Source organism: Python bivittatus, unplaced genomic scaffold (assembly GCF_059951505.1).
Source record: "Python bivittatus isolate LINGU-HERP-01145 unplaced genomic scaffold, Pbiv_v1 ctg000440_np1212, whole genome shotgun sequence".
Classification (NCBI taxonomy): domain Eukaryota; kingdom Metazoa; phylum Chordata; class Lepidosauria; order Squamata; family Pythonidae; genus Python; species Python bivittatus.
In genome coordinates this window covers 10,677,328-10,702,212 of record NW_028277063.1, presented here as the reverse complement: position 1 = coordinate 10,702,212, position 24,885 = coordinate 10,677,328, and the positions used below count along the sequence as shown (strand labels likewise).

The 24,885-nt window shown below is 39.4% G+C and overlaps 1 protein-coding gene across 1 annotated transcript in view; it reads right to left on the bottom strand.

Moving 5' to 3' along the window:
- Positions 1-295: 295 nt before the first annotated feature.
- LOC103050897 (uncharacterized) overlaps positions 296-24,885 on the bottom strand; it is a 37,094-nt gene continuing 12,504 nt past the window's right edge. Inside the window, exons 3-13 of the mRNA XM_088142892.1 lie at positions 23,596-23,983; positions 22,416-22,646; positions 19,753-19,977; positions 17,120-17,209; positions 14,815-15,162; positions 12,481-12,591; positions 10,280-10,510; positions 9,688-9,735; positions 8,605-8,664; positions 5,563-6,129; positions 296-4,534 (exon numbers count right to left, since the gene is read on the bottom strand). Coding sequence (XP_087999018.1) covers positions 2,436-4,534; positions 5,563-6,129; positions 8,605-8,664; positions 9,688-9,735; positions 10,280-10,510; positions 12,481-12,591; positions 14,815-15,162; positions 17,120-17,209; positions 19,753-19,977; positions 22,416-22,646; positions 23,596-23,977 — 4,392 coding nt within the window. The 5' untranslated portion in view covers positions 23,978-23,983 and the 3' untranslated portion in view covers positions 296-2,435. The remainder of the gene's footprint in view (positions 4,535-5,562; positions 6,130-8,604; positions 8,665-9,687; positions 9,736-10,279; positions 10,511-12,480; positions 12,592-14,814; positions 15,163-17,119; positions 17,210-19,752; positions 19,978-22,415; positions 22,647-23,595; positions 23,984-24,885) is intronic.

The following is a 24,885-nucleotide window of genomic DNA, read 5'->3' as shown; positions in this document are numbered from 1 at the left end:
ACTTGGTGGCTTTCATGTCTAAGAAAGGCCTAGAACTTATAGTCTCCTGGTTTCTAGGCCAGCACTTTAACTGCTACACCCAACTGGCTATCTCTATAATATAGATGATATGCACATCTGCTGATCTGTAAGTTTTGAGGGGGGGGGGGATGTAGTACTAATAAAAAAGGTTAAATAAAACATGAGAGATTCCTGATCCTTTAAGCAGTTCCAATAGATTTTTGCCCATATCCATTTACATAAAAATATGTGACAATATAATTAAAAAATGTCAAACGTAAGAACTTACCTCTGCTAAAAACATTTTATTATATCTGAAACAAAAAAATATGGCCAAAAGACCAACACACAATAAAATCAAACAAGTACAGAAGTTATTAGTTGTTTAAAAAAACATTACATTGGAGATAGAATGCACTAGGAAACCTCTCTATAAAAAATATGCACGTTTCTTGAATTATTGTTCCTTGAATAATAGATCCTTCCAAATTCTTGTCCTGTTGGGTCTAACTATCCCTAAGAGGTTAACTTCTTTCTCTATAGGGCTGGGGAAGGGGGGCAACAGCTGTTGGGAGAAAAGGCAGTTGCAAAGTAGAGATGGTTGATACTAAGCCAGAAGCAAGTTAGGGTCTGGGTTAGAGAAAGGATTTAAAACAAAACTATCTGCTCCCATTGAGGGAATAGACCCCCCCCCCAAAAAAATGTAGCTTAGTGAAGGCAGATACACTAGGATTTGGAGATTTGTACATGGAAGAGGTTGTTTGGGTTGCACTTTGCCTGAACCAAAACACGTTTCTAACGGTATTGGTCCCCATCACAAGACTGCTTCATTCTAGATGCAGACCAAAATGTGGCTGCTTCTGGAAGTTGTAGTTCCAGAGGAGGGTGGACAACAAGAATAAATCAGGGCTGAAGGATTTTCTTGGCAATGGCATATGCAGACATCTGCAGTGGCAGGGATGGCCAAGGAGCGAGTAGCGAGAGATGCGAAGGCACTGGGAAGAAGGGCAGGAGCTGGCTAAGGGGAGGGTACTGGGAAGACTGATGGACAGGTCATCCAGGGGTATACACTGCTCTGGGACATCAGTGGTAGCTGCAGGGGTGGAAAGAAAAAGTGCTGGGAAAATGGGAAGTGAGCAGGCAAGCACCCAGGCTGTGTGGAGGAGAAGCAGGAGGACAGAAAGCAACACATTTCAACTTAGCTGTATTCATTCTTAAAATCACTCCAGGATCCATCCCTTCAGATTCTGTTTTGGTCATAACTCAGAATCAGAACAGTCCAGGTTTTGTTTCTTGCCAAATCACAACCCAAGTGAAATGGTTCAGCAGAACTTCCAAGGGAAAATACAGACAGCACAACGTTCAACCATTCTGCTCCCAGACATTATCAGATACAGAGGGTAACACCTTCAACATCCTGCAAATCTGCCTCTTTTTCAAAGTTACTGATTCAAATTGCTTCAGAATTAACATTTCAAATGCTTTGTATGCAACAATACAACAAACGTTTGAAAAGCTTGAGAAAGAAGGCCGAAGATTCAGGGATCAGCTTCTTGCCCGTGATTTCAGAATAGAAAAACATTATGAAGTTATTATATGCAATTATATAATGTACGCACATCAGCAAACCAAGCTGCTTCCAGCACAGAATCTGACCACTATGGGCAATTAGAAACTCTTCCCTTTTTCTCTAAAAAATTCTAGTAAGTAAAACTGAAAGGAAGATCTCACAGTGAGTTTTCTGGGCAGGAACCCAGGGCATATGCTTACCTGAGAAAAAAATCCACTGCTTCTATTCCTCATGCAGAAAATGAATCAGCTGACATTGGTTGAATGGTGTTGGTGGATAGTGTTCTCTATCACACCAAAAGCCAGCAAATAAGCTAGAGGGCACTAAAATGGCTGTAATAGCAGCCATCGTTCTTTCCTCTATTACTGAACTGCAGCTCCGTATTATGTGCCATTTGAGGTAGCTATTTCACTGTGTGTAGGGACAGCTCTTTTTATGGGTGAAAAGTGGTTTAATTACGATACTCTTAACACGCTACCCTGTTATTTCAGCACAGTATATGCATACTGATCCCACTAGTCAACCAAGTCTACCTTAGTCAACTTCAGATTTAAATTCTCTGTCTCTTCACATGCTCTTTCTCCATGCCTATTTTATCCTTCAGAATTGGCAGCAGTCTTAGGAAAAACTGCAACATAAAATGGTTCAGGGACCATCACTGCAATTCTTTTTTGGACTGCAATATATAAGCACCATACAGAATTCTCTGAATTTGACACTTAACAGTGGTCACTGGTTGGCTCAGCACAAGGGTAGACTCTGAATGCACTCGTTCAGCACATTCAAGAGGTCATTCTTCATCCCTTTCCTTGAAAAAAGTCTCCACGTGGAGATGTTTTCATATGGACCACTTTAAGGCTAGCTATTACAGGATGAAACATTTATCATAGCTTTTGGAAGGACTATTCTGGGGAACAGAGTAGTAAGGCATTTGCTTTTCCTGCAGAGAGGCAGAAGAACTGTCCCCTTGTTCAGAAAGTGAGGATATGAAGTTATTCTGACTAGGAGGAGCATGGGTTAAACTAGTATTGAAACCAGTACTGGATGAACGATAGGAGGTATATTTTAAAGGGGAAGGTGTTCTGCTTCTTGATCTTGTCCTTGAAGAGACTGCTGAAGCAGTTGCGCTGCTATATTGTCTCTGATGTGTGAAAGCATATGCCTCAGAAGACAAAACATTGGAACTACTGGTGGTCTTAGCAGAAGCACAGGCATACTGGGCAGATAGGTCGGTGGTAGAGTCTAGAGAAGAAATGGAGCTGGCTGTCTTTGTGCTTGAGGCAATTACAGGAGCACTCGCCTGCACGTTCTGTCTCTGATGTGCGAAGGCATAAGCCTCAGAAGATAGAGCACTGGAATGAGTGGTGATCCTGGTGGAATCATATGCAAACTGGTGGGATGAACTGGTGGTGGATTCTGGCAGTGAAGAAGTTGCGCTTGATGCTTTTCTGTTTGAGACTCCAGTAGCAGTTGCCCTGGCATACTGTCTCTGCTGAGTGAAAGCATGAGTCTCAGAAGACAAAGAACTGGAATCACTGGTGATCTTAGCAGAAGCATAGGCAAACCGATCGGATGAGTTGCTGGTAGATTCTAATGGGGAAGAAGCTGGACTTACTGCTTTTGTCCTTAAGGAGGATACAGACGACAAAGCCCTGGAATTATTGGTGACTGCAGATAAAGCATGCAAAGACTGCAGAGATTCATCGATAGAACAGGTACTGAATGATTCTCTGGTTGAGGTGGTTTCAAGAGGATTCACATAAGCGGATTTTTTCTGATATATGGCTGCAGAAGATACTGTGCCCAAAGAAGTTTTGATGGGGCTCTTATCTGCTAAAGAAACAGAAATGGGTTGCAGATCATCTAGCTTTGCATGGGTATGCTGTTGTACTTGGTGATCTGGTTGGGATCTGGAAGGAAAGAAGCTTGCTGAATTTGTAGCCAATGAAGAAACAGAATGCCTCTTTGTAGAGGAGTCAGGAACTGAGCTCAAGGAATGCTGCAGGGCGGTGGATTGTTTCTGTACTTGAGAAAAGGGATCCAATTCGGCAAGAGTGTGATTACAGTTCCTTTGTTCTGTACTCAGGATGGGAGACAGTGGTTGAACTGGAAGCATAGATTGGGCACAATAGGAGCTCTGTGATGTATTCTTTGGAAGGTGAATTCCAGAAAGATTCACAGAAACTGGTGGAACTGGTGCTGGGTCAACTGATAGAACTGAGTTTCCTGGATACAACGGGGTAGGAGAACAATCTACTGGCTCCTGCCATGTTACAAAACTGGAAGGAGACGGAACAGTGTTGTCAGACATCCATGAATTAGCGAGAGATGCAGGTCTGGACTTAAGAATACCTGGCTGCAAATTCTCATCACATACAGCGTCTTGAGAATGTATAGGTAAAGCTGCAGAGGAATGCGGAGTGAGGTGGATCTTTGTTAGCTTGAGATTGGTCATGTTTTTTTGCACAGTATTAACTGAACTTGGGACATCCTGGGGATGAAGCTCAGGGCATGGCTTATTCCCTTTATTTTCTGGTGCTCCGACAGATGCAGAAGATTTCAAGAGGGAACGACGGGGCTTAGGTACAGGCATCATGACAGCCTCGGGAACAGCAGGCTTTGGGTAAGATTGTGGGACTACTGGAGGTTCACTTTTAGGCAAAGAGTGGCCAGGGAACACTGGAACCTCTTGTATTTTTGACAAATGAAGCTGATCTGAAAGGTCTGTGAAGCTTGTTCTGGCCTTCTCTTGTTCTTGCCATGGGGCTGAAGGCGCTCTTAGGGATAGGTCCTTAGGGGTGCAGGAATCCATCCCTCCTGACTTTCCAAGGGATTCCAAAGGTGGTGTCCAAATGGAATGGGATTGAAGGGTTTTTAGATTAGACTTAGTCAGAGGTAGAGGTTTGACCAAAGCAAGGCTAGAAACCACCGTAACGTTCTCCACTTTGGAAGAGGCAGTCTGACCTGGGGGGGAAAAAAAAAATTATCTGAAAAGTAGGTAGACAAAAGGAGTGGCTAGAAGCAGACCAGCCACTGAAGGCCAGGGAGCAGAGCACTTTATGGGATCTTGGCCAAGAACTTCAGGCTTCATACTCACCTGGGCAAAAGGCTATAAAAGAATGTGAAACTTATGATAAAACTGTACCAAGGGAATTTTGCCACATCTCTGAGCAATGAATGATTATGCTTACACATCAACTTTACATTGCTTTTGCTGGCTCTTTATTGGCCTTCATCTGGTCTACAGCAGAACCCAACATTAAGATAAGACGGGTTGCATCGCACATATAGATGTGTGGGCTGGCTGGGGGACAATTTTAGGGATTGTTTTAAAAAATTGCCATATGCTATTTTAGGGTTTACACAACAGTCTCATATGTTTCCCACTGCAAAATATCAGGAAGTTGCTAGCAGTTTTCAGCAATCATGGCCCAAAGGGGTTCTGAGGGCTCAATGGCCATTCACAAGTTGAATAACCAGTTTGATGAGAAGGAAAAAGTTCTGCACAATCTTGCATTTTCCTTCATGTCATGCCCTCCCTGAACCCAAACATAACAAAAGATAAAACATGTCTGTGTCCTTCTATACCCCTCTATTCCCATTCTCCCAAACTTGTCCTTAGTCTTGCCTTCCCACTTCAGAAGAGTGGGACTATTTCTTTCCCTCAAACGGTAAGGATACTGGGGATGGGGGTGGGGGTCAGTTTCTAATAATCAAATCTAAAAGAGCTCAAGGCAGGCAGAAGCAACAACCTCATTTAACTCTTCTTTATCCTATGTGCTTAGGATTTATAATGGTTGTGCCTGATGAAGATGAAGTGTTCTTGCTTGTTGGAACAATGCAAGCTCGAAAGTTGTTTTAATTTGGACATGTGGTTTGTAGAAAGCATGGAAGGAGAATTTGGGACAGTGAACCTACTTTTCTGTTTCAAAAACACAATGCAGAAGAAATGTGAAATTATGAATCTAAAAAAATTCTGTAATAGCACATACCTGATTTTACAGGTGAGATGTCAGAGGATACAGGCAACAGCAACACCTGAACACCATGGCCCTTCAGATAAACAATGTCTGGCATCTCAAGTAGACGTTGCTTGGCAGAAGCAGCGTCCCCCACTGGGAAGTGCTTCTCAAAGGTAGCACTGTAGGCAGCACGGAACTGGAAGAGAGACATACCCTCTGGATGCATGGCCAGAATGTGGGCCACTTGCTGCTTCAGTTCATCCAGGACAACAGAAGGTTGGAAAGTGGTTAAATGTGAATTGCTGGGTATCTCTTCAGTGAGTGATTCTGCAACAAACTGGTATGTGTTTGGGTGATCTGGCAGAACACTGGAAGGGGAAAGAGAGGTTCTCTTGGCTTTGACTGATAAAGCATTGTTGGGCTCCTGAAATAATGAGACATTTGGTGTGGTGGCAGATGGAACAGGCTTGTTGGTGTGAAACAAGTTGTTTACTTCAGGGTGCACTACAGCAATTGGAGCAGGTAGGCTTTGATGCTGAGAGTCACTTGCAGAGGGATCACTGATAGCCAAAGCAGGTTTAGAGATGTCTTCTAAGCCTAGGAAAGAAGTTGTGCACCATTATTGAAGAGATAACTGAAAGAGAACATTCACTTATGTAACATACCAGTAATTTGTCTATTATTTTAAGTCTCTAAGAGGGAGAACAAGAGACAAAAAGCTACTTTTAAAAAGAGGCTGTATCAGCACAGTTAGCAACAATCTGAGATCAGCACAACACAGACAAGTTCAACAGAAACTTTTGTGTATCTCCTTCTTAAGAGATTAAACTGTACAGCTTCAGTGTTACAGTCGAGAGAAGTAGACCACTACTTCTCATGGTGAGGACATATGAAGCAGAACCAAGGTAGAGTTCATCACACAGGTAGGTTCAAAAGGAAGAGGAAAGTTTTTAATGATCAATGCCAACTTTTACATTGGGCCTGGAAATTGTAATGAGTGATTGCAATTGCAGGTTGCACATAAGCCAAATCACTCAAATATCACACCAAAAAAAAAAATAAAAATTCAACCCCCTCCCCCAAGAAAACTGAACAAATAACAAGGACATTGCAAATGGAAATAATCTGAACCAAAGAGAAGGTATGGGGGACTTATGAATCCCCTCACTTTGTTCAATTTCAGTTTTCAACAGCTTCAGCCAGCATGGCTGCAGTTACTGTTAATGGAGCCTGTAATCCAAAAACAGCTCGAGAGGACAGCTTCTCCACCTGTGCTATTACTTAGACTAAGGATAGGCAGCCTGGCATTTCCCAGTTATTTGGGACTATAACCCACACTACCACCCCTCCATTTTAATGCATATAGTCAGCCTGCAGGAGATCTCAAAATCAAGAACCAACGTAGGATAGGGAAAGAACTCTGCCTGAACTTTAAAAGAGCTACTGCTGGATAGCATAGACCACAGCAATATTCAAGAGTTTTGGCTATCATCTTTTCCTAAGATAAATTCAAGCAAAGAAATACATATAAGCCACTAAAACATTTGCATATGGGGCCTCCTGAAAAATATATTTTCTGTCTATTTCTTCATTTTTTGCCCTCTATTTTTTTTCCTATAAAGGTCAGCTATAACTGTGCAAAGGTCAGATTGATCCCTACCCACTCCAATGTCCACAAGAAAAAGCTATTTTTCTAGCTGAACAAATATGAAGATTACACAAAGACAGTGTACTCTTATTGTTAATGAGTGAACAGCCACAGTCGCACTTTGACCAGAGACCTAATTAGTAACAGTTAGTTGAAAAACTTTCCAGTTACAAAAATTGAGTTATTCTATAAATATGTCCACTCAAAATACCAAACTATTAAGCTTGATATAAGGTAGGCCAATGAGTAACCTGAGGCCCATTACTGGATTTCAAGTCCTAGCAAAGGATGATGGAGACTATACTCCAACAATATCTCAAGAGCCACAAGTGTATTACCACTCCAGGGGCAGGACACTTGATGCCCTCCAGGTTGCAGAGAACAACTCACAGGAGGTCAAGGCAACATACAGTATTTACAGGCTAAAATAATATAAAAGATGCTATATAGCTTGCAAACAGCAGTTGGCCTGTTGTTATGGTTCTTTGAGTCAATCTTGACTCCTGGTAAATAGATGGACAAGTCCATGAAGTTACTTGGCAACATTTCAGAAGGGGCTTACTAGTACTTGCTTTCTAGAACCGATAGAAAGTGATTAGCCCAAAGTCACACGGCCGGCTTTCATGCCTAAGGAAGGTGTAGAACTCAGTCTCCCCACCCCTAGTCCCATGCCTTAAACCGCTACATCACATGTCTCTCTCCTACTAGAATTAATATTCCACTACTAGAATATTAAGAAACTGAATATGATCCACCTCCCGAAGGCTCAGGAAAAGTAAAATCATTCTGCGGCTCCCAGAAAACCATGCAGACTTCTGGCAGATTCTCCAGCTACATTAAATAATGTGACTTTGCAAATTGTCTTGAAAATTTGCTGATTTGGCTATCAATACAAACTATTTCCAAATAGCTTAATTAGGGATAAGTATGCAATGTCCTACCTCTTTAGCTTCTTCTTTTTTTTAATTAGGGGGAAAAAAAACCCTAGAGAAGCTTACATGCTGCAAAGTGCCAGCCTGCACACTGCCTTTGTTCATGAGAATAATCACTTCGTAACATTTCTAGCCCATTCTTTTCATTATTATAAATTATGCCCAAACATTCTTATAAAATAAAAATTGGGTGTGGCTGCAGTTCAATACCTTGTGATCTACAGAGACAACAAGAATAAATTAGACTGGGAATGATCGAGAGCATACTAAGTGGGGAGAGTACAGAACAATCTCACCAGTTTGCCCCTCTTGGTAGGTGTCTTTTGAACGGACATGACTGCAACGGCAGAATTTTGCAAGACTGTTCATGGCATGTCCTCATAATTCCAAGTTGGTGCAAAAAAATATTCCTTCCACCTGGCTTAACGTAGGTCTTGCTGAAAACCACCTGTACCTTAGTTATAGTATGGAGGAATCAGTTTAGAGGTTTACCTGGTGCAGAGTTTAGTGGATCAGCTGTTCCTGTGGATTCCAGAAGTGGAATGGGAGCATCTAGCAAAAGAGGGGCAAAGTTAACAAGAAGACTTATTGGAGGAGGAGAAATTGAGCCAATCACAATTATGATCCAATTACAATAAGCCACAGCTTACTACTTACACATCTGAAATCAGGTATTGACCTTTATTGTTGTATGGATCTCAAAAGTGAGATTTTTTTAAAAAGGAAGAGAAATATAGAAAACAAATATGCTAACAATTACAGATTAACGCCCATTGATAGAACAGAATCCAAGAATGGAGTATCATGCAGAAAGGAATCATAAATAGCTATCAAGAAAGTACAAGCATACACTAGCGGCAGGTTTTGTTTTGTACACATTTTCCCCAATACTTTCTGCATTTTTCTATACAACTTTCATGACAACCCTCCATTTTCTAAGCAAGTGCCCCACTATACTACTTTTTCCCCTATAAAATTCTCCCTAACTTATGGGTCTTTTCTAAATGTGTGCAACTTTCCCTGATGCACACTTACTAGCCAAGACTGATAAATGGCAGATGATTCCCTTCAGGGCTGATCTCTGAGTCATTGTAGATTATAGCATTTTGATGTGATAAAAATCTGTGATAGCTTTCTTTTACCATCCGATGGAGAGGAAAGAAAGTGGGGAGCACAAAACAGATTTATTAGATTTATATCTCGCCTTTATTTTTTACAACTCAAGGTGGCATACAAAATGCTGCCTCTTACTTGCTCCACAACCCTGAGAAGTAGGCTGGGCTGAGAGAAAGTGACTGGCCAGTTTCCACGCTTAAGGGAGGATTACAATTCATGATCTCCTGGTTTCTAGCTCAGCATCTTAATTACTATACCAAACTGGCTTTTTTTTTTAATAGCACTCCCCAATCCAAAGACTCTGTGTGTGTTATACAAACAAAGCTCCCCTCCCCCAAGGAGGGATGCCAATAACCATCACCTAGGGATGATAGGTCTATCCAGGCTAGCCTGGGAAACTGCCAATGTTGGATACGATGCAATCACGCACACAACATACATTTCCAATTGTCAACTTACGTGTGTTCACTGGATTAACTGTACAAGGCCTCTTCTTTTTCTTTTTTCCTAAATTAGACAAAGCAGAGAAAAACATCCACATTAAGGGAAGCCAATACTGTGGTTAGAATTTTAAGTTATTTGTGGATGATCTTTACCAGAGAGAAATAAGCTTAATGATCCCCTTGCAACTTTTTCAGATGAAAGAAAAAAACAGGTTGACAGAACAAAAGTATTTGGCAGAAGGTTTTTTATGTTTTTTTTTTTTTTTTTTTTAAGACAAACAAAGGACCAGGTTATAAAAGTATTTCTAACGCAAAGAGAGACAGATTTTAATCTGGTGCCTTTTGTCAGGTTCAGTGGGCACCAACTCTAAAGAGAATCTGGTGCTTTTTAAGCTTTGTTTTTGCAAGACAATAGGGTCAAGAAGGCACCTTATTTTCAACCCCTGCTTTAATTTTACTTGTTACAGCAAAAAGACATGGAAACTAATATTGATTCCATCCAGCTCAGTGAAGTATTTTTGAACCAAAACTACTACCCACTCTGTAAGCCTAAATTAGTAATAGGAAAATGGAACCTAGCAGTTAGCCCTTCCTCTTCCAAACATCACCTGATTTAAGTTCAACAACACTATTAATTCTGTCCTGTCGGTATTTCAACTTCAGTTTAGGCATCTGTTGCTCCAAAAATTCCACTGTGTCTTTGTGGCCTTGGGCAATGCTGAACTTCTCAAGATCAATTCCTTCTACCGCCAGCAAGAATTCTTGCACTTTCTTAACTCTTAGGCCACTCTTATACTGGGTTAAGAGGGCAGTGAGCGATGCCATGACTCCTCTCAGTGCTGTTGAAAAGGAGGGAAAATGTATAGACAAACATAAAGCTCATGAAAGCTATGGAGGGCAAACTAATGCATCAAGCCAATCCAACAATACCACAATGGCTATATTCGCACATAACAAAAAGAGTTATGAATCCCGTCTTAATGATAAATGTACATGTTTGCTTGCACTGAACTTAACATTGACTGAACTAAACAGGCACGCAATACCTTTCTGTAATGTGCGTAACAAGGTATTATGGCCAAGAATACCAAAGCAAATTAGACTCAAATCAACAACCATAATTTAAAGCCAATTTATATAGATCTAAGCTTGTGATTAGATTTACACACTGTATTAAGCCATAGTGTGATTTGCTTGGTTTTAGCTTAGTATAATATGCAAATCTTTGTGATTTGTACGGCATAGTATTATGTGTGAACTAGTTCATTGAGTGTGTTTGAAAACTATGGTCAAAACAAACTGTGGCTTAGTGCAATAAATAAAAACAACCTATGCAGACACACTTAAACCATAACCAATGGTTCACTGCTTGAAAGTGAATGAATCCCATTTTTTATGTATCCACCCATACATAGAGAGAACTAGAGAATAACTTGATTATTTGTTCAGAACAGCTTATTTATAGTGTGGTTTATCATGCCAGGATTCCTGTTTTAGCACTGTTTGTGTTCCACCTTTTGGGGGAATAAGCAGTAAGGAAAAGGCCAAATTATTTTGCTATTACAGAATTAATCACCAGCATTGATGTATAAATTTTATAATTTTTTTCCCAAGATGTTCAAAAGATATTTTTAAAATGTATTAATGTTTTAATTTTACACAGCTTTATCAGCTTCCTGAAAAAGATTGTTGTTAAATACAAAGCAGTTATACACTAATTTCTAAGCTTTCTTAAAAACATTTTTAATCTAGTTTTTCCCAATCTGGAACCCTCCAGGAGGGTTGGACTACAGGTCCTACCATCCCCAGCTAGGATTATCAATAGTTACATTAGAATTTTTAGATTAATAAACTGATTTGATACTAGATTGGGGTGGGCTGTTTTAATCAATGTTGATCTTTCCATTTTCAAGCAGAGTTGCACAGGTATCTTTCCTTCATGCTTTTCTAATAAACAGAATTATCTTGGAATATTCATGTACAAATATCCTCATCCAAGCTAGTATAAAAAAAGGGTGATCAGCAAGACTGCATCACACTGATATAGGTGCAGCAGAAAACTGGGCAGAACAGGAACTCCACAATTTAACTATAAATTGTTCTAAATGAAGTGGTGAGGGTCAGCTTTAAAATAAGATTAGACACATTCAGGAACAGTCACCTATCAAGAGCCACACACTAAAATGGCAATATGGAGCCTTCAGAATGGGACAGAACTAGCAACTGTTGGGGAATAGCAGCAAGAGAAGTCTATTGTCCTCCTATTCCATGTATGGAATACTTAAGCCAATTGGTTCTAATGTAGCAAAGAGGATGGTGAACTAGATAGGCTGTTGATCTGACCAAGCAAAGTTCAAATTGGTGCCCTCTAGATATGTTTGTGACTACAACTCCCAGAAATCTCTTTGAAACATGCTAGCTGAGAATTCTGAAATTCCAATTCCAACACATCTTAAGATACCAGAATAGGGAAAGCTGTTCTACTCTACCTGGAAAAAAAAAACAGATATAGAGTTACATCAGCCTGTTCTACACTAGAAACACGAAGTTCTATGCAAGCTTTCTTTTAAGTAAACCATATTCATTATATGAAGGAATATGAACAGGACTGAACTGAGAGAGTAATCATATGCAGTAACAATTATAACCAGATGTAGAAAAAGCTGAAGTATCTGATTGTCAAGAGGGCTTCTCATAATGGTATTAAAGATCTGTTTTGACAAAAATATACCACTTGGTCTAACGCTGCCTGACCCTCTAAGCCTGGTTCCCATTGTTCCCAATATTTCAGAATCAAATAAAAACTTACCAGGCTTTTTTTCTGATTCATCTTGATTTGAATTTTTTGATGTGCAGGCAGAGTGTTCTGACTCAAAAGAGAGAGAATGGTTGAACTGGGATGAAGAGTAGCTAAAGGAAGCTGAAATAGTAAAAAAAAATAGAGGAAAGTGTGAGAAAATTCAGGTCAAAGAAACAAAATCTGGCCAAAAAACAACAACTGCATAGCCTCAGTCACACTGGAAAACTGATCTATTATGCATTATAATAAGGACACTGTCCCAGAGCCTAGATTTTCAGGTTTGTTTTTTTTTAAGGGAGATATTGCTAGGCCTCGTGCTCACCAGGACACAAAGGATGATTGACGGATACATGTTCCTCTCTGCTACTGTTGAAGTCAACCTTGATTGCTGGTGACTACATAGACAAGTCCATGAAGTTTTCTTGGCAACATTTTCAGAAATGGTTTGCCATTGCCTTCTTCCAAGGGCTAAGAGTGAATGACTGGCCCAAAGTCACCCAGCTGTCTTTCTGCCTAAGTGAGGGCTAGAACTTGAATTTCCTTGTTTCTAATCCAGCACCTTTAACCAGCACACTGAATTAGCTCATATTCTTCCATACATCATTCTAATATTATAGCTCTCCTACTATAAATTGCAAGATTTTGGAGTAAATTTGATACAGGTTTGATTATCTGAACGTTAATATCATTATTAGGTCAACAGCTTTTTCAGGTAGAGGGACCATATCTCCAGAAGGACATCTTATCTACTTTGCGTCTATATTTCAGAAACTGGTAGTAATGAAGTAATAAGCTTTACTTATACCTCTTCTCCAGAATCTGGCTGGATTTGCATCTTAAGCTAAACTGAAGTCTGGCTTGCTTAATTTCATTTTAGCATGATGTGTAAATCCAGTGGAGTAGTTTGTAAATTATGGTTTACAGCTTAACACAATGAGAAAACCCAGCCACTGTTTGATGACACAGGTTTGGTTTGTATAGTTCTTATCTGTACTATTCCAATACACTTTTATTGCATTATTTAAAAATATTAATCTCACACTTACACAATAGCATATAAGCAAAAACACTTGAATGTACATGTTATCCTTCTTGTGCATTCTCCATCTCCCTCACTTCTTCTCTTACTTCTAGCATTTATCTCTTGACACTACTGCCTTTTCTTCTGTGACATCACAGTGAGTCCAAGTTGTTCCTATAAGCAGGTTGAACCTACTGTCTTTGGATTAGCTCTCTGAAGCTGTACTTCCCAGTTGTTCTGATAACCTGAATAAAGACTTTCTATTATTCTAAATATTATAACTCTTATCTTTTCTAATTTGTTGTCTTTACTCAAACACAAAAGAAGAAAACCAAAATTTGTATGCTTTTTATAGGGGAAGGAGGGTCAGGGATGAGTTAATTGTCCCAGTGAATGGTAGGTTACTGAGGCTAAATTAGAATAATGTATTTTAAACAAATAAAACCTAGAATCTAATTTACACATTTAGATGTGACATGGAAGTAAAAGGCATTTAAGTGGATTTTAGAGAGAATCTTCACATAGTTTTGACACAGCTTAATCAAAGGTAAAATCTAATAGAAAAAAATATTTTGCCTACATTGAAAATTACTTTTCTGTGCCAGGAATTGTTAGTCAGAATCCTAAGTCAAAACTGCTATCTTATTTGGATTCTTTTCCAATCCATTTCTGTTCAGTGATGCTGCTTTGCCAGTAGATTGGATTAGTATGGACTGAACGTGACAGAAAATAATTGAAAATAATTGACAGAACATAGCTACAGGAAGCTGGAAAAGCACCAAAGCAGGGAAACACATGAGAGAAACCAGAAAGAACTACATCAGAGCTTCCTAGGTAAGAGGCACATTTCTGGAATGTACAAAACAAGAAATTCACACCACTACCTCACAATGATTACAGGACAGCATATGAGGGGTCTACTTCAGAATAAAAAGTAGTGATTATAAGGCAACATGTAGCTTCTTGGATTCTGAATTTCAAGCTTCATAGCACTAAATTTGAAAACCTCTATATGTATTTGTCTCATTAATAAAATCCAATTTGGCACATACCAATTAGTTGAGTAGACTTAAAATCTCCCCTTTGAAAGAGATAAATCTGTTTTTATGTGATGGCAAGTATTTAGCCTCATGACTGATATTGATCCAGTCTTAATTAATGCACAGTGCTGACAAGAAACAGAAAACCTCTAGTGATCATAACAACTATGGCATATTGTAGGGTACAATAAGGCTATTTGAAGTTTGAATATTAAACATCCCTAGGGATCTGATATTCTCAATGTTTAAAGCAAAACCACGTTACTATCATAAAAAACCTACTATCACTTGGCTTTGTTTCCACCAGCTCTTGAGAAAGGTTTGATCCATTGGATGAATGGTGTTTATCCAAAAAGATTTCAGAACTATGTGGCAAGTGAGGAACAGCATGGCCACTTGAAAGAAGCATAATGATACACTCGTGGGGTTGCTCCCCATTCCAGAAAGACAAATGAAGTCCTGGCAGAGTCAACAAACATGTTATCACATCATTGCAGCCTGCTTTTTGGCTGAAAGCCTCCAAGTCAAATCCATGCTTCTTTTCCAACTTTTCCTTCAGGGTACTCAGATTCATACCACAGGGATATCCACTGAGAACATCTAGGACTGGCACCAAAGCAGCTGTCAGATCTAGAAAAAAAGCACAGTTCAGTCTGGAAAGAATTCTGCTAACTTTTCATTTGATGAGAGAGACAAAGCTAAGGAAGGTTATTTTCTATCTCTGCTACAAAGGCTGAAGGCCAAGGAGACCCTTTAAGGGAACCAAGGAAGAATTTATTATCTCATGAAACTTGCTGTAATCAAGAAAAAGACTTAATGGCTGATACTTCTCCATTTGACTCTACACGGTTCATTCCAATTGGCAGCAGAGGTCTTTACAAGTCTGATTGTGCTGTACCTCTTTCTTCTTCTTATTGTTTAATGAATTAGGGAGGTATCTGTCTGACCCACTTCTGAATGTTATCCGGACATCCTAGACTTAAAAAATGCTTCAGCCCCTTTTGCCAAGGCAACGGAACTTGCCTTGCTCTCTACAATGTGCGGCCTTAAACAGAAATGTAACCATTCAATATTTCAATCCAAAATTATAATTGTACAGGCAAGAATAAATTTGTTATAAACATACCAATATAGCTGAAGAATATTTATCAAATTTCACTGAATTTGTCCCTCATTTCAAAGTTTTTTGTTGCTGTATTAATTTTTCAGCCACCCCATGTCCCCACACTTAACTACAGTAATCAACATTTAAGATGTGCTTGTTTTTTAATGTTCTGCCGTAACAAACTTAGACACTAAAAATAAGAATGGAGCTTCCATTTGTAAGCTTTATGAAATAAAGGCAACAAACCAACCATAGGAGCAAATTATGAAAGGCTGCTGGGTGATTTTTCTTAATTTCTTCAAAAACTTTTATCAAAAGTATCGCTTAACTGTGCCAGAATACTATTTTTCTCCTTTCAGAAGGTGGATCATGTGCTGTATTGGTTTGTTCTTTTCAATTTCTCCAATAGGCAAGGCTTATAAAAATCAAAAATTAGATTTTTGTTCCCTGATAGTTGGACTATCAGTTGGGATAGCTGAGTTGTGCATGAAATGAAAAATATTTTGTTTTGTTCCACCTATGGGATAAACACATTGTGGCTCAGAAATTCAGCCAAACTGTTCTGAGTAGGTTGCAATCTAATTGAAATAAAAGCTAGACTATGTCAATTTCTTTACCCTTGATTCATCTGGAGAGGCATTATGGAACATCAAGGCAAGGCTGGTGCCCCTCTTCCCTCTTTCTTTTTCATGCCACCCCCCCTTCCATTACCTCCCCATAGCTGCACACTGCCTCCTTTGATTATATTCTCTACCCTGTTCTCCCCACCAATACCTCTATCCAGAATACATGTACAGTAGGCCTATGCCTGGACCAAACAGATGTCTCACTCTGGGCAAGGATTGCCAGAACCTCCTGTTTGGGCACAGAATGTTTTGCACATTACAAGCGTCTACCATCTTCCAGTCCCTCACCTGATTACTCTGTAACAAAGGGCTTCTGACTTTGTTTTCAGCTTTTCTTTAGTACCTTTGGAGCAATGGACTCAAAGTTTTTCTCCTCACCTAGCAATAGGTGCACCTATAGTTTCAAGTTCTCAGAACAGACTCAGCCATAACCTAAGAACAATACTTTGTGAACCAAGCTCACCCTAAGGATACTTTGATGTACTGATTTCAAATTTGAAAAGTTTCAAGGTCAAACTTTTGGGAGTTTTTGAATTTCAAACAGTTGTTTTGACCTTATCAGAAGTATACCAATGTTATTCTGATTAACCTGGATGTTTTGAGCTTATAACACATTGAGGATACCCAGATAGCATTTCTGGTATGGTTGGAACAACCTATTTCAAACTTGAAACATTTCAACTTTGAAACATTTTACACATTCTTACTTGACATTTACATAAAATAGACATGGACATAAGGTAAAACCCAGCTAGCAGATAACAAGGAAAGAACCAAGGGGAACTGCAGTGCAGGAAGATGACAAACCACAGATGGCCTACATCCCAAATAGTACCAATATCTCAAGCAACCTTACCAGTCTTCTTCATCACCAGCTTCTTGGAGAGAGTGCTTGCACTGTTATCAGAAAAATCACCATCCAGAGAGGAAGCAGGAGTGGAGGAACCTATCAGACAGGAAAAATTAAAACAAGTTTAGGACAGTTTAAATAAAGACACTGTTACAGAAAGTCTTGAGATGGTTAAAGGAAAGAGAAGCAACATTAAATTTTAAATACAACAGAAGGGAAATGAGTCAAGAATGCAAAAAAAGCATAATAGGCAAATTCTTTAATCAACTAAGATATTTTAAGCTGTAGCAACGGAAACAGCAATTTCTGGGAACATTTCCTTCTGAAGAAGGAATTCAGCTGTGTTTTGCCTTTCACTGTGGCAACAAACCGATAATTATATTAATTATTAATATCAATAATCAATATTATCTAATCACACCACAAATACCACAGTGTTTAAACTGGGCATTTTTAAAAATAATTTGGGTTCTAACCAAGAGCCTAAGAATCATGGAGATATCATTGCAGTATGTAAGAAGGGCTAAGCAAGGTATGCAAAGTCAGTGGTGTCACGTCTAGTAAATTTAAAACTTCCAAATACCTGGTGAATCTCTGATGATTTATTGGGTTGGGGACAAGATGGTGATTGGTTAACACCAACTTTTATGTGCGGTCTGCCATTGGCCATTAATTGCGGCCTATATGAAAGCACAGAAGGCTGCAATCATCCAAACAGCTACAAATTTAGGAGTTCCTTCTGCCCACAGAAGCTGTAAATAAATCAGTTCCTACTTACACCACAACCTCCAACAAATCTGAGGTGCCTGAATGGGATTTTCAAACAGAAATATAAAAATAGCAGCTGTTAGAGCTCTCAGTTTCCCTGAAGGATATTCTAAGTGGTCTAATCCCTTCCCAGCCTCCATCTGGCCCTCTTTCCAACTCATTTCATTCATCCACAGATGACAAGGCAATGACTACGGATAGGAGGAGGACTGGGAGAAGATATTCTTGCAGGGCAGCTCAACTAAATTTATACCTAAGCAACATCTTCTTACAACCCCGTTATTTCACTTTTTGAGCAGTTAGCTTCTATTAATGAAAGTCTGGACTTACTGAAGAATAACTATGAAGCTTTTGGTTGTACCAAAAGACTTTCTGCCTTTATTGAAGCTCATGAGTTAGATTTCAATAAACAACACTCTCTGGGAAAGAGACCCAAGCAATCTTGGATTAATAAATTTGTTACAGTTGGCAGCGGTATCCAAGCTGAAATTTCCACTATAGCAGAGAAAAATTGTCTTGTTTTTGCCCATCATAAAACTCTGAAGCACACTCGCTTCCTGCATCCAAATCTGACTACGTTACGTTAATGAACAGCTTAAATTTCAGCTGCTGGGTCAGAAAAAGAGCAACCTTCATTCCTCTGTGCCAACTTCTACACTGTGAGCTCCAGCAGATAGACCTCTGTGCCACTGAGTGGCTGGCAAGTGAGTCTGGAAGCTTATTAATCTTACTTGACATTTAAGCAAGCTATGAAGTATCATAAGCTTCTTAAAATGAAGTCATATCTTGCTGATTTTCAAATCTTACCTATTCAAATCTTCCGAAATGAAAAGGCAGTACTTCTGCTTGATCATGCTCCTACTGGTCTGTATAATACTACGACTAAGGTGCCTGTGGTTAGTTATCCCTCTCTATGCTTGCTCTTGAGAAAATATGATTCTGAGAGACAACCTGATAAGCAGTATGAGTTTAAGCATAAGCAAGCAGCTGAAGACAGTCTTATCAAAACTATTCCAAGTGAAAGGAGAGGCAGAGCCAAAAGAAGTTTGACCATCTTGATTTCTACATGTTTACAGATGTTACTCCTCTTCCCTTTTTTGCTCATCAAGGACAGCAATTTTATTACAATTTTAACCAGACTAAAATGCTGTTGATGAATGTTTATTTAGCCTCACTTCACTCCCATAAGCAAAGCAAATATTTCTGGGACAAAGTTGCAATTTCTATTAAGAAATGTACAGACCTTCACCCACAAACCTATACTTTAGTTGGGGACAACTTTAAGGCAGAAAGGGGCCCAGATGACCAAACTCTATATGCCCATTTCTAAGACTATACTAAGAAGGCCAGTGAAGGCTATCCTCTCTCCACATTCCTCACTAAAGACACAACCAGTAATTTTGCAGGTGATTGCCTGACCAAACTAGCCAACCAACTTGACTTGTACATCTTGAATGGTAGGATTTACGGTGATCAACTGTAGAGGATAAGGAAGATAACCTTGATGGAGATATGCAGGAACCACTGCCTAGGCAAAAAGGGCTAAAACATTTTTAAGTCCAGAATGAGATAACATTCTGCCCATTTTAGGACAGAAATTCTGGAAGCATATTATCACTTCTGATCTTAGGCTGAAAGCAGGAGCTTCAGAAAGTGAAATTAGGCATGCAGGACTGTTGAAATATTAGCTACATCAGCTAAATTTCATTTTATCACTAGCACATCCCCCTCCACATCCCCCTCTACTTTATTGCTGCTGTTTCCTGCCCAAACTACCTCGCTTGGCATAGCCACGCTGTTTTATATTCCCCAAAGCCACTCCATATTCATTGACCCAAACATCTGTTTGCCCATCCACCACATTTCCTTACCTGACTCAAGTCGAACAACACAATCTGCTTTTTTGCTTTTGTTTATTATCAGTTTAGGAATCTTCTGCAGGCAGGAAACCATGTCCTCATAGCCAAGCTGAGAGCAAAACACCTCCAGGTCATATCCACATTTCTTCTTTACTGCCTCTTTTAGCTTCTTCACCTTCAAGCCATTAGGATATATTTGGAGGATGCCACAAATTGGCACCGAAGCAACTGTTAAGTCTGCAAATGAATATAATGACTTCAGTTCTCATGTTATGGTACCCAGCACTGGATTCTGTAGCAAAGTCTTGCTAGAAATGAATCAATATTACATCAGTGGCTCCTAGAAATCTCCAAAAGTTGCTATTAAATTATAATTTTAAATGTGACAGAAAGGTGAAATTATTCAGTGTGGAACTTGAAAATAGCCATATTAACTATATTTAAAGATAATGAAAATGGATGAAATCAAATGAAATTTTGCTCCTGGCTTTACTCAATACATTTTGGGGAGGTGGCACATAGCACAATAACCAAAAGGCCAAATATGCAGTTTCTGGAGTGGAAAGAGTTGTTACTTTTTCAACCAGCTTCAGGAAGTAGATTAGAAAAGGTTTTGAGACAATGCCCACAGAATCAACCCTTGGCTAGGATCTAAATAAACAGAGTCACCATTTCATCACAAGGCACAGATATGTTCATTCCTCAAAAGCCTCTCACTGTTTTATTGGGAACCTGCCTCACTGATGTTTTTGTGAGATTCTGAGGCCTGAAAGAAGGAGAAAGTATAGACATAGCTACTGGAAGAGAACAAAATCAAACCAAAGGAGTAAAGCATCTGACATTCAGATTAGCTCCATACAGTACTGTGTCAATCACAGTAATTTGGAAAGCAACTCCAGAAGGATAAGAATTTGGAGGGTTCCTCTTAACAGGAATCTTGTTGAAGGGATGTTGTAAATGCTATCATGGACCCCAAGGAATTCAGGCAAGGGTGATTTCAAGCCTTTCATCTCATGCAGAAATTGGCACAAGAGAAAGTAAAATGAAATTCACAATAAACCTGAAATTGTGCCAACTCTTAAATGTATTCCATTCCCATCCCTTCTGAGATTCTTATAAGACTAGAGAAGACCAACTACATCAAGCCATACTGCTGTGTTCCCTGGAACGTAGTCCCAATTAACCCTTGAGAAATTGCTCCTGTGTAATCATAATACAAAACTTTCTTTCCAGAATAAGGTGAGTTGCTGTAAGACAAGAGGCAAACTGAGCTTGTAGGATAGCAGGTATAAAAAAGAAGGTAGAGGAAAATGTTTTGCTCTTCTACTGCAGTAATAATTATTGCAACAAAGGAAAAAGGCTCACACTTATAAATAAATATACACCTTACTGAGCAGGACCTTCAGAATAAAATAAGTAACGCCCCTCTAAATGTTACAGTATTTAATATTTTGAGAAACAGACAGTTTTCTATCTTGCTCCAAAATATTTTGATCAGGGAGGCAAAAAGAACTGCCATGATTTCTGATAAGTAGTCACTGCTCTGGCAATCCCATCAGCCACCGTTGACAACAGGAAGGTCAGTGTTTTCCAATCTGGGCATCTTCCAAATACATGAATTCACACACCCCTCCCCGAATGGCCACATCTGGAAGTTTCCTAAAGATGTACAAAATGCTTCATGCACAAACAATTCTGAGCACAGAACAGTTACTTTCAGGTGGTTTGTATCCAGTCCAAAACACCTGGGTTCTGCAAATAGAGGGGGGGGGGGCAAGGAAGTGGGAAACTGTCAAGGACATTGGCAGTACGGGCATGCAGCAACTAAGGGGAAATGGAAGAAAAAGGCAATAGGAAGATTGGAGGGAGAGGTAGATAGCCAGTTGGATAGGCTGCACTGCAGTTGAGGGTATCAGTGATGGCTTATGGGGATGCAGGAAAAAAAGGGGACTGGGATGGTTAGGGGGGCAGGCTGGCTGGTTTGGTATGTACCATGCCTGAACCAAGAACACAGGCAATGGTCAAGGGGTTGTAGGGAAAGAAACACACTGGGAAGATTAACAGGTAGGACAATGCGCAAGTCATGGAAAGGAAGAAGAGTGAGGCATACTAGCCTTGCCCTACTCACCCCATAAAACCCCTCTAGACTTCCTTTCTTCCATAATCTGGAAAACCAAAATGTTCTGGTTTTAGTTCTGCTGAGCCCCAGTCTACCAGGAACATTTGGCAGACCTCTGAGACATGTGTTTCACGCATACTCCTAAAGCTGCTCAGGTTGGGAGGTCCTGGGATAAATATGACCTGATTTGAATTAACCAGCTCCACAAGATGGCAACTGGACTAGAGGCCTTTTAAGAACAAGTTGTCTATAATCTCAAGCAGGTAGAGATAGAAATTAAAGGCACGCATGCAGTTTAAACCTATCAATACCAATTTGACAAAATGTGGGGAATGGGTGGGAAAGCTGAGAAGGGCAGGTAACATTAGAATAGTTTTTGGAAGCTTCTGTTTGGATGCTGTAGGAAAAAGGATTCTGAATTAATCAGAGTTTTTATTCAGGTCCAGCAGGGTTCTCATGTTCCTATACAATGTACAGAGCCATTTCTAATTATTACAACATTAAATATTCAACCGCCCCCCTTTCAAAATATAAAATTGAAATTTTTGCACTGTACCTTCAGAAAGTTGAACAACACATCTGCGAGCCTTCTCTGGATATTTGATGTTTAGGTTAGGTATCTGGTTTTCCAAAAATGTCAGGATGTCCTTGTAGCCTTTGCTGACACTGAACATCTCCAGATTAATTCCATGTGTGGCAAGCAAGAATTTCTGAATTTTCTTAATCTGCAAACCCCACTCATGTTTCTTTAGGAGACTGGTAACTGCTGCCAAGACTTCTGCCAGAGCTACCAAATAATGCAAATCAGAGATCAAAAAGCAATCCACATCTCAATGTAGTACTTTATAGTGATGTTATCAATGATTTTAGTATGAGTCTGTCTTCTCCCTGTTTCTGTCATTAACTGTATCAGACTGTCATTAACTTGGTCATTCTTATATAAAAGAACTAAAGAAATTTGAAGTATCAATAACCAGTTATCAAAATTTTGTATGAGTATTCATAGCACATGTATTAATTAGGAAGTAAGCTGGAATAATTAGGAAATAAGATGGAATAATTTACAGAGGTGGAAACCTAGAAATATTTGTTGGTAATCTCTTATATCACCTTGCAATTCAAAAAAAAAAAAAGAAGCTACTATTTATCATCTAAAAGAGCTGAGAAGCATGCTAGTATTCTGTAATTTCCATCAGTTATGGTGATTCAAACAAATGTAATTTTATAACACGAGTTACCATCAGGTGGACAAATATTTCATTTAGATTATCAGATGCAAGGCTGGATACTTCTATAAAGTTCTGCATCCAGTCATCCATTTCAGTGTATATCACACAGAGACCAGGCAATATGCTCAGTGAGTAAATGACTGGTGCATTGGAGCAATCCTCTCAGTCTGATGCTTGAATCCTGGCCCCATTCCTCCTAACAGCTGTTCTATTTGTACACTTAGAAGTACAAATAATCCTGGTTAAATTTCTGGGCTATTTGTGACTGCTTCACTTAAATGTGTTGCTGCTAAGTCATGGGATAAGACCAAGTAAAACCTAAGTCTCATCCAACTTGTGATATCTACAATGGAAGGAGTGACTTCAAGAATGGGCAGCACACAAAGTAAGCAAATAAAGTTTCAGATAAACAATTATAACACCATGTTTATGTATGACTATAAGAGGCAATTGCTGTAGTTCTAGCTATATTTGGCTGCCATTTTCCCCATCAGGTAATGCATTTACCTATTGCTGCTGCTGTTTCTTCTTCTTCTCCTTCTCCTTCTCCTTCTCCTCCTCTTCCATCATCCTTCAGCACTGGATCTTCCTTTTCAAAGCTGTCCAGTCCATACTTCTCATTTTCATCCATCCAGCCATTAAGGTTAAAGCCATTTGCTAGCTTCATGACTGGGTTACATGAATTGCCTTCTATAACCACAGCTTCCTTCATGTCATCCAGGAAGTGTCTGAGTGAACTATACCCATAACGAGAGAACTGGGGATGATAGCGATGGACCTGGTAAAAAGCTCCAATGAAATTCCCAAAGTTGACACCATTTGGGTATCTGAGCAGCAGTTGCAACATACTGCACTTTAAGATTCGAGGGTCCCTCAGCTGCAAGTCCATCAGTACCTAAAGCCAAATGAACATATCAAGAACACTGACAGTGGCTTACATCATCTGGGATCCTATCATACCTGGTCCAAGCAGTGAAGCAATCCCTCACCAACCCAATCTCCTCTAAGAATGTCATAACTGTATAACTCACAGAACTCCCAACCAGCACAGGAATAAAGAAACCAATGAAATTCAGCTACCTCTGAAGGGCCATGAAAAAGCAGGAAACCAGTCAGAGTAAACAGCAGATCAGATGCATCAGCCATCTCTCTCTCAATGACTATTTACAGATCATAATAAGTTCTAACATGTTTTAATTCTAGCTGAGTAGAAAGTGTGATCTGAGCTGGTTTTCCCAGCAAACTTGGGCAAAGTACAATATATAGCCACAATCTGTTATTCTGAAAGGAAAAAATGCTAGGGTGTGGAAGCTGCTCAGAAATAATGTAGCTCGCCATAAAAATGGTTTTGCAAAATCTATGCCAGAGGAAGAGAAGATGTATGAAAAGGGGGTGGGCATATGGATCCAGTTTAGCTATACAATTCTATGAAAATCTACCCAGAAGTAAGCCACCATGCAATGAATACAATGGGCCAGAAATAAGGATTGCAGCTATAAACCAAGACCCACTGAAACATATTTTGAACACCTAGATGTGATATAAGTTCTGAATGACTTCAGTGGGATACATGAAATTAATTTACTCAATAATTTCAAGTCTATTTATTTATTAACAAGATTTCTAAGGCCTCCCAACTCAAACATTTTGTGATGTACAAGATAAAAAACAATTAACCCCCATTCAACTTTAAATAAATACGATACATAAAAATATAAAATACAAAATGGTGATCAAGTGACTTAACAGTACAACCAAAAATGCATTCTCACTTAACTGGCCCCTAACACCAGGTGT